General features: G+C 32.2%; 1 protein-coding gene across 1 annotated transcript; it reads left to right on the top strand.

Annotated features, from left to right (window-relative positions):
• Nucleotides 1-9,794: 9,794 nt before the first annotated feature.
• Nucleotides 9,795-14,531, top strand: LOC142531899 (purine permease 3-like). Its single transcript, XM_075638170.1, has 2 exons — nucleotides 9,795-10,590; nucleotides 14,054-14,531. The coding sequence occupies exons 1-2, from the start codon at nucleotides 9,877-9,879 to the stop codon at nucleotides 14,426-14,428; spliced, it is 1,089 nt and encodes a 362-aa protein (XP_075494285.1). The 5' UTR covers nucleotides 9,795-9,876; the 3' UTR covers nucleotides 14,429-14,531.
• The last annotated feature ends 982 nt before the right edge of the window (nucleotides 14,532-15,513 follow it).

The following is a 15,513-nucleotide window of genomic DNA, read 5'->3' as shown; positions in this document are numbered from 1 at the left end:
TTATAAACTACCGCTCGGGCGCCGTACACTCTGCCCCGTACTCGGCTTGTTATCCATTGGCGCTCGGGCGGTAATTTTCTACCACTCGGGCGCCACAGGTTCTGCCCGAATGGTATTCTTATTGAACACTGGCGCTCGGACGGTCATTTCCTACCGCTCGGGCGCCAACAGTTCTGTCCAAACATTGTACTTTTCATATGTTTTGCCCAGTCTGGTCTCGGAATGGCCCGGCTATAATCACCTCAGTTCAAAATCAATAAATCATCTCAGATTACAATAGTCAAATTCTCGGGCATTACATTTCTCCCCCCCTAAGATATGATTTCGTCCTCGAAATCACAGGCAATCAAATCATATCATAAGAAGGTATAACAGAAGAAGCTAGGTAACATAATTCACATCAGTGAAATAACTCTGGAAACTTCCGCCTCCAATCTGACTCAGTTTCTCAGATAACTTCTTCAATGCTATTACGACTCCACTGGATCCTCATACGAAGGAAATCCGCAGTTCTCACTGTACAATACCTCGACTAAAGCTATTTCAACATTCATCTAATAGCTATTATTGTACAATATTTCATAAAGTGACAAGACCTCAGGTCACTAGTGCTAAAATCAAGCACTACAGTTCCTGGATATCCTCCAGTATCTAGATAGTTCGCTCCGATTATCTGTCTATCTATAAACCATAGATAAAAAATCAGGCTATACATTCTGTTAAAGGTACGAAATCAACCGAAAATCACGGTATGATATAATCAACTCTAGCATTCAATACAATCTGCCCCTTTTCCGACATAAATTTCAGTCATCTAGTCAAGTCTGTACGTCATCTTGTACAGAATAAAGCATGCGGATTTGGTCAATCTGTCAATCATAACCCAAATCGCATCGCAATCTCGGGAGAAATATGGTAACTGTGTCACAAAATTCATGGAGATGTGATCCCATTTCCATTCAGGAATGGACAGACTCTGTAATAATCCTCCGGGTTTCTTTCTCTCAGCCTTCACCTGTTGGCAATTCCGACATTTGGCTACAAATTTAGCAATATCAGCTTCCATTTGTTTCCACCAAAACTGTCTTTTCAAATCATTATATATATAATTTCTTGCCACCAGGATGAATACTGAATCGAATGTTGTGCGCTTCGGATAGTATCTATCGTTTCAACTCCGAAACATTTGGCACAACAATACAATTATTTACATACAGAACATTGTCACGAACCTGGTACTCGGATCGATGTCTTGCTCTAACCCTCGCTATCTAGTTTTGTACATTCTGATCAACTTTCTGAGCTGCTTATATTTCAAAATCAGCTCTGGTTTAGACTGTACAATATAAATTCCCCACTGTCTACTATCTGATTCAAATACAAATTCAGGATAACAGCAATATTCAATCAGATTCGAAACATCACTCATCGGTACTGATCTGCTAACTCATAAACCGCAAATGTTTGACACTGATATCCACCTCGGCCAACTAATTCCGGTTTAACTCTGTTAAATTCAACAGATATATCATCTTCAGATATAACACACCCTGAATGTAATCTGTCTCAATCAGGATTCACCATTTCAACAGTTTCTGATATCAAATCAAGGTTAAAGTCAATTTCTCTGACTGAAATCAGATCTGAAGTCTTATTGGGGAAAACATCAATAACTTTCTTATCATTGGTAAATCAGCCAATGATAGACTCAACTTCAGTAAATCAACTGAATACATAAGGAGTTCCTCTGTTCCTTTCTGTAATAATCGAGTCATAGATAGTACGAATTATCAAAGGAATTCTCAATCTAGAATCCTTATCGTACACTATTCATCCCTTGGCCATCTCAGGTCCGATTCTCACCATCTTCTGAAACTAATCTAGGGTAGCTCTGTACTTGGTCAGCATATCAATATCAGTAATGCAGTCCCAAAATCAGATAACACTAGTACAATTCCAGCAACCACACGATCTAACTCAATCTCATTCTCATCCTACTGTAGTATACGATATTTTACAGAATTCACTGATATAAAAACTCTCCCCAACTAGTCAAGAGATACACTACAGTAGAATAAAGCCTCAACAGGCAATGCATGACTCAATGCAAATCGTTCAGAAATAAACATATGGGAAGCATCCGTATTTATCAATACAAAAGCAGGATAACTACATCAAGAACAGTTACCTGCAACATCATCATCTGGTGCTTCCTGAGCCTGCTCCTCAGTCAAAGCAAATACTCTGGCCTGCTGTCTAGGAGGCTGGCCAACTGTCTGGCTTCCTCCTGGCCTCTGCTGTGACTGAGATGGTGCTGGCTGAAATGAAGGAACAGCAGCTGATCATCTACTCCACTGTGCCGCTGATCCAGATGATTCGACTCCCTGGAATCTTTGAGAATCCGTCTGTGGACACACTCTGGCAAAATGTCCCTGTTGTTTGCAGAAGTGGCAACTACCAAGTACAACTTGGCATTGTTCAGTGGAATGTCTCCCTCCACAAATTCCGCAGTAAGCTCCGGTATAACTCTGTTGGGGACCACTGGAGCTAGAAGAACTGCCGCCAGACTTCTTAAACTGCTTTCCTCTAGCCTTCAGAAAATCTTTCTTTCCACCACTACTACTATCCCTCTCAAATCGGGGAGGTGGTTGCTGTGGTCTCGATACTGGAGGAACATCTGCAGCTCCTCTCTGCCTTATCAGGCCCGCTTCAGCGCCCTTTGCTCTATTCATAGCATCAGCAAAGTTATTCGGTCGCCCTGTGTTCATCAATGTAAATAAATCGGGATTCAAGCCATTGATGAACTAATCAGCAACGGCTTCGTCATTTCCAGCCACATGTGGAGCAAACTTCAACAGGGTAGAGAACTTGGTCACATATTCTTCAATGTTCAGCTGACCCTGTCTCAAATTGGCAAACTCCGCCCCCTTGTCTTTCCTGTACGACACTGGGAAAAATCTTTGATAAAACTCAGTTTTAAATACATCCCAAGTAATAGTCGTACCTCGCTGTTCCAAGGCCCTCTTCATCGTAATCCACCAGTTCTTTGCAACATCAAGCAATCAATTTAATTCGGCGCTCATCACTGTACTCCAGTGAATCAAACAGCATCTCAATGTTATCTAGCCAACTCTCACATTCAACTGATGTCTCAGTACCCTTCAGAGTCGGTGGTTTGAATGACTGAAACCTTTTCAATAACGTTTCCATCGAATTTGTTGTCACATCCATTGGAGGATTCGATGTGCTACCCTGTTCTGGTATTCTTCGAGGAGGCATATCTGATAATCAAATGGATTAGTAACTCAATCCAATAAACCTGTTTCACTTCAGTTCCCTCCTCCGATCATCTTACTGCTGATCGATAATCGATTCAAATTCGTTCCCAATAATACATATTACACAATCAAATCAGATAAGTCAAGTAACATGTATTATATAAAGCAGTAAAGCATACTAGCAATCACAAGCAAGGAAAAAAAACTCAATCTACCCCGCTCATTCTCTTCTATCTCAGTCTAAAGGATCTATTTGCTCTGATACCACCTGTTGTGGGGACCCGGACGCTAATCAAGTTCTTAATCATCATTGGGACTAATTAATCAATTATAAAACAGGGTCTAAAATTTTTTTCTTTTTAAAATGCGGAACGTAGTGAAATCAACTAATATACAACTCAGTATAAAATAAAGTACATGTCCTGTACGGTCTACAAATCAGTAAAACTAAGGTTCAACATCTAAATATCAAGTGTCAAAACCCTATATACATCCAAGTCCGAATTCTCCATCTATCACGATCTCTCCTCATCTCCTGGACCCTGATCTTGTCCCACCTGTTGTCATGTACACATACAGACAAGACAACAGCCGGATAATTTCGGTGAGAATAAATCCCAGTATAAATCAACGAAACATGCAATCATATAAACAAATATAAAGCATGTAATCAGGTAACAGATATATGTATCAAAATCTGAAACATAAACAATCGTGGACTGTCAAACATATACGTGACTCCACGTTTCAGACTAGACTCCATCCTAGTCTAGGGATCCCGGTTTCCAAATGTGGTATTCCTATATCGAATTCCGTCATAGAAGGAACTATGTTCCTATTACTCGATATAACCAAATATGGTGTTCCTATATCGAATTCCGTAATAGAAGAATTCCAATCCTATTACTCGATATAACCAACATCCGGTGTCCTGACCTATCCGTTATGGACTGTAGCTCTATCGCTAATATCCCATCTTGAGACATCGTGCAATGTGCCCGTGGCGATCCCGCCACTGTCAGGCACTTCCGTCCCAAGATGTCTACACTATCCTGTAACATCGTGCAATGTGCCCGTGACGATCCCACCACTATCAGGCACTTCTGTCACAAGATTTCCCGTCTGATACCTGCTATCTATAAATCAAGAGAACAAGTATATCAATCAAATCAATGCAATATCACTGCAATAAAGTAAAGTATGTGCTTTAGGGAAACTCAAGTCTAAACGACTCAAGTCGATCTCCCAATACCACATTGAATTATACCTTCCGTTTGTAGTCTCGGTCTGAACCAATATCAGTTCTAAACTCAAGACTGTCTCTGTAAATCTGAAACGATATATTGAGAATCATAATATCAATGTTCTATTCTCAATTCAACACTGAATCTGATTAATCTGGATTCAATTCAAATCACGGTATAACGGAACAATTTCAGTATCACCGTCACTATCATATCAACAGACCTCAATTACAAATCATAACTCATATCCGATATAGTCTGTAACTCATTCATAATCTAAATCTGTCTGACTTCAAATCAATATAATCAGAAAATCATAACAATTCCATAATCAGTCTGTTTCTCAATCTGACTTCGATTCTATGATGTCTAACATGTCAAGAACATCATATATGAATCCTATTCAATTCTGACAATGACATAATTTCAAAGCATGTCAAAACGTAGCAAAACTTACGTCAAGTTGTAGCCTACGTTGATAGGATTGCAGTACTGAAGTCAGATTACAATTCGGACAGACGGATTGAAATATAAAGGCGTAAGGATTTTTCTTAAGAATTCTCTGAAACTTCTCATCGATTTCTTGCCGGAGGAAATGAAGGAATCGCTTTTATATATATCAATTGTATGTAAAGGCAACGTGTCCCATTCTCCATGATTTTCAGTCGACGCTCGGGCGGTTATAAACTATCGCTCGGGCGCCGTACACTCTGCTCCGTACTCGGCTTGTTATCCATTGGCGCTTGGGCGGTAATTTTCTACCGCTCGGGCGCCACAGGTTCTGCCCGAATGGTATTCTTATTGAACACTGGCGTTCGGGCGATCATTTCCTACCGCTCGGGCGCCAACAGTTCTGTCCAAACATTGTACTTTTCATATGTTTTGCCAAGTCTGGTCTCGGAATGGCCCGGCTATAATCACCTCAGTTCAAAATCAATAAATCATCTCAGATTACAATAGTCAAATTCTCGGGCATTAGAGTAACTAAGCACTATTTATTAATTAAATATACATTCTATTTTTAATTAAATAATAAATTTTGAATTTCTTGTTATATTCAAAGATGTTTGAAGTACTTGTTTATTTACCAATAGAATAGTGATGCCGAAATTCGATGTAAGAAGAGACGGGCACTTCGATGTAAGAAGAGACGGGCACAACAAAACTATTTATTAACTTAGAGTTGACCAGTCAATTCCAGCTACAGAATATTTAATTTAAAAAAATACGTATTATTCATTTTATTATAATAAATAAATTGATTTGATAACAATCATTCTCCACGAGAGACGGCAGTCCTTTTTTTCTAAATGGAAGAGGTCAATTTTTAACAATCAGTGATACAATTATACAGGTATGTAAACGAACCAAACCGTTTGTGAGCTATTCGAAGCTCGATTCGATAAAAGTTCGTTTGAGCTCGTTTAACGAGGCTCGTTAAGATAAACAAACCAAACTCAAGCTTTACAGTATTCGGCTCATTAGCTCGTGAACATGTTCGTTGGTAAGTTCATGACTAATCTTTTAGATGAAAAAATAATAGTTTTAATATTTAATTTATTGATTTTGCATATTATTTATGAAATATATAGAAAAATCTATTAAATTTATTTATTATAATAAATTTACAAATTTTAATAAGGATAATATATTTTTCTTTAAATATATAATTTACTTTTTAATTAATTTAATGAAAATTTAAATGTATAATTCATATTTATTAAGCTTGTTTAGGCTCGATAAAGGCTTGAATAAGTTCGTGAGCCATGCATATATTCGTTAAATAAAGCTCGAGCTCGGCTCGATTATAAACGAACCAAGCTCAAACATTCAAGAGCTCGACTCGATTACATCTCTACAATTATATATATATCAATTGTTTTCGCTTTTATTCATCTATACTACTTTATTAAGTTTGAGACACTTAAAGTAACTTACTTTTGTGTCATGGTCTTTTTTATTAATTATATATATTAATAAAATGTTAAAACTTTAATACAAGTTATATGTGGTTTAGTGGATAGAGTCATTGTTTCTTTGGATTTAGGTTATAGGTTCAATTTTTACTGAGGTCATTTTTTTTGTTCTTTTATTTTTCATTTTATTTTTTAATTTATATATCAAAATTACAGTGTAGTCCCTCACTGTTTTTTATAGTTATATTTTGATCCTCATTTAAATGTAAGTCAAATGAATTATAAAAAATATTATACAAGCACGCAACGCGTGCGTCGGTACACTAGTTATTATTATTTATGCCCCTCTATGCTTATAGAATTCCTAACTATATAAATTTTATTAAACTATTTTATTGATAAAATCACAGTCATATTATTTCTCAAAAACTGTGGTTTGATTAATCGATTTTATTTGACTTCGTTTTATTTTCTTGCATAACCGTACTTGTGTTTGATAGGGTCTGAAGCGAAAATTTAAAAATGAGTTCTCTTGTTGGTATAAATAATGCTAAAATTCAGTTAGCAAATAATGAATACAATAAATAATATATAAATACATAAGAAACAATATATTACATAAAAAACAAGTCAAAAATATTTGAAATAATTACATAAATAATAATCATCTAGCTATTTTAGAGAAAAAAATATATATCTAATTTGTATAATCCAGTTTTCGGATCATTTTTTTGTTAACAACATAGCTAGCTCATTTAGGCTATTTTATGCAATATAAGCATTTGAGAATAAATTATTCAGTTTTACCAAACACCGTAGCATCTTAAAAAATTGTTGAAGTTCAATATAATACTTCATCAAGCTGGTTAAAGACTAACTCGTTAACTTCTATTATAAACTCAACAAATGCCCCCAAAGTCTCTTGATATTGTTTAAAATGTTCAGACCGAACTTGAAGAAACGATCGAGTTTGATCAATTATAAACAAAAAAAAACATTAAATTACTCTTCTTTTTATTTAATATCGGGCCAAAATAATTTTATTTCAGTAGGTCATCAACTCAAAATATATATGTTGGACACCATCAAAGATCGGGCCCTGAGACGGTGGCCTCCTTGGCTTCATAAAAGGTCCGACCCTATTTTCTTGTAATATCGTTTTTAATATACTATAATCTGAGTTACAAATGTCATAATTAAATAAACCTAATAACTTTTTAAAAATACATCGAAATTAAGCATTCAAAAATAGATATAGATGTGATATATTCTTGTAGCCATTTCAAATCTGCCACAGAAATTATTTGCATTGGTATGAATTTGTTTTTTAATGTATAATAATTTTTTAGTAAAAAAAATTCGAAATTGTATTAAAATCAAGAAATTTAATTATGATTTCTTATGAAACTTTTTTTAGTAGGATAATTTTCATTATTTTTATAATTTATGATGTTTTATATATTTTTTAAAAATAAAAGATTATAAATATGGTCTTATATGATTACACCCCATGACATGAATAAAATGATCATTTGTTCATACGACACCACTGTCTCAAATTCAGACGAGATATTAAGTCGATACTTAATTGTATATACATATTATTATAGTATATATATTGGTACATGTAAGGTTTTGATTTCATGTTGGAACATTTAGTTTTGATGGTTGAAAAATAGATCCCAACTGAATTTAAGCAAGAAACTAAAATTAGTAATCTAGTTGGTTGCAACCTAAACTAATATCCAGAGTAAAAGTCAACATATACTAAACTAATTAGGGATCCACTAATTTAGCTCAACTGACGGGCTATCACTTTAAATAAGATCGTTACACTCTCTGTAGGATCAGTCCGATCAGTAATGAAGGATCAAAACTAAAAGTCATACAACTTTTTTGTTCCTACAGATCAGTGTTAAAGATCATAGTTTCAGTCTCTGACATAATTCGACTTATATCAGAAAGGACGATGACTTGGTAACAAGTACATCTGCATTCATGAACATATATATTTTGTATAAGTTACCATTGATAATTGAGACTATATATAAGATCAGTTAAACCAGCCAGCAACACGAATCTTTGACTTACAAGAAAACCAACGCTCTCTGCAAAAGTATTACAAGAAGTCAAATTAAAAAGGAAGAACACACTGATTCGTTATTTATCTGATCATATTAAGGATCATATTCATGCGCAGAATTTTTCTGTTTTAGTTCATATAGTTGTGAGAAAGGGACTCTACTGCTGTATATTTTTCGGTTACAGTTAAGCAGTGTTAGGTTCTACAAAAGTGAGTAATTTCAAATCACTTGTAATTATAAAATCTTTTGGTACAAACCTTCTTTGAAGAATAAGAGTGATGTAGAAGTATTAAAATCTCCGAACATCCAGAAACATTTGTGTGTTCATTTTTCATTGAGTTTACTTTTCTTAACCGCCCAATTGACTAGCCATTTGTTCAAACTAGTTTCAGTAAGCCTACTTCCACACATTTCACACCGACTGACTTGTGGAGAACTACTGACAAGAAGAAAGTTTCAACATTGTTAACACAATCGAAACAATTCGAAAAAAATATATTCACCCCCTCTAAATTTCTAGCCTCGATCCCAACATTTCACATTTGATGCTTATAAAATAAAAGTAAACAAATGTCTAGCGTGTCAAAAATGAACCCGACCAGATAACCTGACTTGAGCCGACCTGAAAAAAATCAAGTTAGAGTTAGAGGTATTTGGGTTCGAGTCAAATCGAGTTGGACACGAAATCAATCCCGAAAAAATATTTGGGTCGGGTTGGGTTTGGGTCAATGATTTTTATTAAAAAAATAATTTTTTTATACAATTAGAAAATATTGGATAAATTTTTTATATTGTATGGTTGAATTTTTTTATTGTATATCGCTAACATAAATTTTCATTAGGTAATATTTATTTTATAAAATATTGATTTTTTAAACATTTTATTGGAAGTTATTTTGACATGCTTGAATATTTTTTATTGTTATTGATCTCATTAATTTTTATTATGTAATATTTATTTTGTGAAATAATTTCCTAAACAATCGCTTTTTTATGAAGTAATTAATAGTTTACATAACTTCTACTCTTAAATTTAAATATTTAACTCAACGAAACATAATCATCATATATTTAGGCAATATTTATTATTATATGTTTAAATTAAAATATTTATTATATATTTTAAATATTATTTAATTATTTTTAATACCTTTTGCTAGGATCCAAACCCACTCAAATTATTGACAATCTTATAAATATCGCAATCTGTATTATTAAATACGTACATTTTCCCCCACATTTGGAGCATTAATCAGAAACAATATAAAATGCATGTAAGCTGGTTTGAAGTCCTCAAAGTCCGAACCAAAAATCCTCAGCGGTTCAAAGTTGAGCAACAAAAAAGAATAAACTGATGGAAGTTCAGGCCGCCGCCACCACCGCCGCCATGAGAAGGGTCTTCCTAATCATCAACTGCATAATACTATCCGTCGGGAACTGCGGCGGCCCACTGATCATGCGCCTATACTTCATCCGCGGCGGCAAACGGATCTGGTTCTCCAGTTGGCTCGAAACCGGCGGGTGGCCGATTATCCTCATCCCCCTCCTCGTTTCCTACTTGCTCCGCCGCAGAAACAACCCCGGCACCGAGCTCTTCTTCATGAAACCCAAAGTGTTCCTGGCGGCAGCGGTGATCGGAATCTTGACCGGCTTCGACGATTATCTTTACGCATACGGCGTAGCGAAGCTTCCGGTGTCGACTTCCTCCCTGTTAATCGCCACTCAGCTGGCCTTCACGGCGGCGTTTGCTTTCCTCCTCGTGAAGCAGAAGTTCACCGCGTACTCCATTAATTCTGTGGTCCTCCTGACGGTGGGGGCGGTGGTTTTGGGGCTTCACTCGAACGGTGATCGGCCACAGGGGGAGTCGGATAAGCAGTATTTTGAAGGGTTTTTCATGACGTTGGGTGCGGCGGCACTGTACGGCTTGATTCTGCCGATGGTGGAGCTGATGTATTTGAAGGCGGGAAAGGCATTAACATACACTCTTGTATTGGAGATTCAGATGGTGATGTGTTTTTTCGCCACCGCCTTCTGTACAGTGGGCATGCTCGTCAACAAAGATTTCCAGGTAATAATTCTTACACGCAACACTTTCCATTTTCATTTTGAGTTCTACGAGTAAGGGGGTTAATTGGTATTAGATTTTTAATGATTTTTATATAGTTTAAAAAGTTTTATTCGATTTATAATTTTATATATTTCATGAAAATTTAGTGAAATTCAATTTAAATTTTTATAATAAAATTTTAAAAAATCACGTGATATTCAGATTTATTTTGTAAAAATTTTACAAAATTGTATAGGTATTCAAAATATCAATAGATTTTTAATAACTACATGTTATTCTATCAAGTATAAGAATTAAACTCTAAAATACCACTATAAAATGTCAAAAATATCTTGACAAAAACTTGTATAAGACGGTCTCACGGGTCATATTTTGTGAGACAGATCTTTTATTTGAGTCATCCATGAAAAAATATTACTTTTTATACTAAGAGTATTACTTTTTATTAAGAATATCGGTAGGGCTGACTCGTTTCACAGATAAAGATTCGTGAGATCGTTTCACAAGAGACCTACTCAAATATTTTTGATTCAACCTAAAGATTTAGATATACATTTAATTGCGAAATCTCCCACACTAACGTACTAACTTTCATTTTTATTAAAAATAATATAAATACAAACACTAAATTTTCATTATTTTTTCATCCATATATTGTTCTTTTTGTTTGGACATTTTAAAAACATTTTTTTATTACTAAAAATAGTTTAAAATCAAAATTATTGATATCTTTTATTTTATCTTTTGAGTTTTTATCACAAAACATCTTATAATTTAAAATTATATTTATTTAAAAATTTAATAAAAATTTATGACACTACGTAACAAAAAACTTAATATTTTATTGGTCTATAAATTGAAAATAATAAATATTTTTATTAAATATTTTATAAAATTTGACGTTTAACAAATTTTTATAATTTTATTTTATCTATATCTTAATTTTGTTTATAACTCAAAATTTTTGAAGATGATTATGAATAATTTTTTAAGTTGAATATATATATATATATTAAAATTTTATAAATTTACACTAATTGCAAATATTTTAACATAATTATTATTTATTTTTAGGTACAAATAATTGTCTTGTTTAATTTTTTGTTTGGGATATTGTCAAAAAAAAAATGATATATATTTTGTACAAAACTTTATTTAAAATGAATGAAATTATTTTAAGTTTTATTATTTATTAATATTGAAAATTATTGTTATATATTTTTAAAAATATTATTAATTAAATAAATATGTTGAATTGATTTGAATAATTGAAGTTTAATTACATTAAATTTAGTTATGACTTATCTATTGTTTTTCGTAAATTAAATCAATAAGTAAAAAATATTATATTGAGATATAAAAATATTTGAAATTTATAAAATTATTCACGTTCAACTGTTAGTTAAAAAATCACAATCATAAATTATTAAATCCATATGGTTTTATGGAAAATTTACAAATGTCATAAAAGTTATGCAAAATAAATCTACAAGATTATGTGAAAATCTTAAAAATATGTGATATTTTGCAAAAGTCAATAGAAATTCTATCAACTCCACAAAAATATATTATTTAAAAAAATCAGAAAATCTCCATAATGAATATACCTACTTAGATGTATAATATATTGTATGTATGATAAATTATAAATTTATTCAATGAATAGGAGTCAAATATAATGATTTTTTTATTTAATTAAATGTATGTTTGTTAAATTGAAAATGTAGTCTTAAAACTAATAAATTATTAATTTATCGACCAATGCATAATATCTTTGGCACCCAACAGTGTCTTGATTATAATGCTAACATTTAAGTAATTACATGTTGATAACTTATCGAATATATTATATTATAATATTTTTTCATTATAAACTTTCTTAAATGAATTAACATCAACTTTAATAAAACTAATCAATAACTAAAAAGCCGACAATTGAAATGCATAAGAAGTGAACTTGAAAACATCATTTAATTATATATTTAAAACCTAATGATTCAGTTAAATTTGAACATCTTTGGTCTTCGTTGAAATGGAGAACGTAGAAAGTCTAAAGTTGAAAATTTGAATCATATTTTATATTTATGCACATGCATGTCAATATCTACTTAACGTATAAGTCCTTCCATTATGAAATATATAAATATATATGTATGTATGATTCTATGTATATTTATTTTTGAGTAGGTCTTCTAGACACCAGTCTCACGGGTCTATATACGTCAGATTAGTCGACCTGATTCATACATACAATGTAAAATAATATTTTTAAAATAAAAAGTAATACTTTTCACTCAAATTAACATATAGTACACAATATTTTGCATTGAAAAATAAACTTCGGATATGAAAATTAATTAATACTTTTCATAGGTGAAATACTTTTCACTCAAATCAGTATATATTAATACACAATATTTTTCACAATATAACTGATAAAAATGATATTTTTGTAGTGAAAAATTATACTTTGGTCATAAAAAAAATATTTTCATGGGTCAAATCAGATATCTGTCTCACAAGTTTGACTCGTAAGACAGTCTCACTTGAGTTTTTATTTTTATTTTTTTGTTAAAAAATATAGTTCCCACCTCAAACTGTTTATTTAAAATGTTTTCATGTATTTTTGTAATCCCAACCACACAATGGATTTCAATCAATCAATACATATCAAATATGTCAATCACTACATTAATAACCTAAGGTAGTGGGGATGATTAAATAGTAGGGGTCGATTGAAAATCTTTCAACATTGATATATTATTTAAGATTAACTTGGCTTTCAAACTTAATTGGAATTATATAAACAAAATTAAAGTTTAAGGCCGGCTGATTGAATACTAATTAATGAACCTAACCCAACTATAGTGTGAATGAGATAAACACTGCTTATCCTTTAAAAAAAATTTCTGATTTTAAATCCATTTTTATGACATATATATATTGCTAGATGATGTGTTTGTTTATCTTAATTAAGTTGAAATAAATGCATTTACTATATAAAGATTGGTTGATGGCCATAATTTTATTTTATTTTTTGTTTTGGATTGTATTCATGGTATAGCAATTGAAAATCATGTTTAACAACGATGTAAAAATATTTGAATTACATGGTGTATGCCAACTCTAGCTTATGAGAAATAACATGTATTAAAGTTTTGATGAATGAATTATATATCATTTTCTATTTACAGTAGAATATATATATATATAAACACTTTTGGTATGTCGCATACTCACCGTGCATATTTATGTTAGTATCGATGAGATGACACTTATCTATTAGATGTGATGAAATATAGAAAAATTGTACATCCAATAGGTTAGCTAGTGTCACATCATCGGTGCTCACATAAATGTGTACAGTGAGCATGTAATATATCAAAACTATATATATACATACACACACAACGTACTACCAAATGGTTTTTTTTATATATATAAAAAAGTTATATTTTGGCAGGCAATACCAAGAGAAGCAAAAGAATATGAACTAGGAGTGGCCAAATACTACTTGGTAGTTGTTTGGAATGCGGTAATTTGGCAGTGTTTCTTCTTGGGAGCTATTGGTATAATATTTTACTCATCATCCCTTTTATCGGGCATAGTAATTACAGTGTTACTGCCGGTAACGGAGCTACTAGCCGTGATATTTTACCACGAGAAGTTCCAATCTGAAAAGGGTGTCTCTCTTTTTCTATCTCTTTGGGGATTTATATCATACTTTCTTGGTGAGAAAGAAAAAATGAGCAAGGAGAAGAAGAAGAAGAAGAAGAATGACATGATCACAGAGTCTGAGATGAGCACCCACCATCAACAATCCGTCGCTACTCCTTGATCGATCGATCGATCGATCGATCCGCTTCGAAGTCAATAAATTATAAAAGATTTCTGGTTCAAAATGCAATATATTGTTTATATATTAGTGAGTATATTATGTATACATGTTGGGTTGGATTCAATTTGAATACACTGTATACATGATTGAACTTGAAATATATATAAATTGTAGTAAATTTATTACTTAATTATGAATTCAAACAACAAGAAAAATACGGATTAGAGACCGATATTCAGTCTCTACATAAAAATAGAGACCGATGAGCGATCGATTTGTTTGGTATCAATAACATTGGTCGCTAATTGTGAGAGACCGATACGATTAATCGGTCTCTAAATTAGCGACCAACATAATAAATCGGTCTCAACTTAGAGACCTAAATATAAATTCGGTCTCCAATTTGTGAGTAGAATAAAAAATCGAGCAATAAAAATAATATTAAATCTGAAAATAAATGTAGCGACCGTTATTATTAATTGCGGTGTCAAATTAGAGACCGAAATTACTGTTGGTCTCTAAGTCGGTTACAAATCTCCGTTTCTTTTGTGTGACATGACTATATTTTCTAAACTAATATATCAATATTAACTGACCCAAGTCGACTCAATGTTTTTTTAATAATAGTTTGGTTTAAATATTAATCAAACTATGGATATGTATTATCCCATTGTTAAAAACATATTAAAAATCCCTAAAAAAACTACTAAATATAGACAATACGATATATTTGATTTATTATTAATACTAATATTGATACATTAAACTTTTGGACATTGTTTGGTGTGCATGATTAGGGATGATTGATTTTTAATCTTTCAGTTATCATGTATTTGATGTGCATGATTAAAATTGTGATAGGCCTGTTCAGCCCGCACCCGCCCGCATTATTGATCATATTTTAATTATTATTATATTATTTTTAACCGTGATATTATAATTGGTTTTAACCATTATTTAATATTCAAATTTTTATTAATATTTTAATTATCACAATAAATGCATATTTATGTTATTATCAAATTTTAATTATTTTCTATAATATTAATCGATATTTTAGTTGTTTACGAAAATTGAAATTAATG

Source organism: Primulina tabacum, chromosome 17, assembly GCF_025594145.1.
Source record: "Primulina tabacum isolate GXHZ01 chromosome 17, ASM2559414v2, whole genome shotgun sequence".
NCBI classification, from domain to species: domain Eukaryota; kingdom Viridiplantae; phylum Streptophyta; class Magnoliopsida; order Lamiales; family Gesneriaceae; genus Primulina; species Primulina tabacum.
The sequence above is the reverse complement of the archived record's forward strand: the minus strand, read 5'-3'. Positions and strand labels throughout refer to the sequence as shown.

Excerpts from the sequence above, each read along its gene's own strand:
- LOC142531899 (XM_075638170.1), top strand. The coding sequence starts at position 9,877 with ATGGAAGTTCAGGCCGCCGCCACCACCGCCGCCATGAGAAGGGTCTTC. Across the intron at positions 10,591-14,053 it reads TCGTCAACAAAGATTTCCAG|GCAATACCAAGAGAAGCAAA; the intron begins GTAATAATTCTT and ends ATATTTTGGCAG.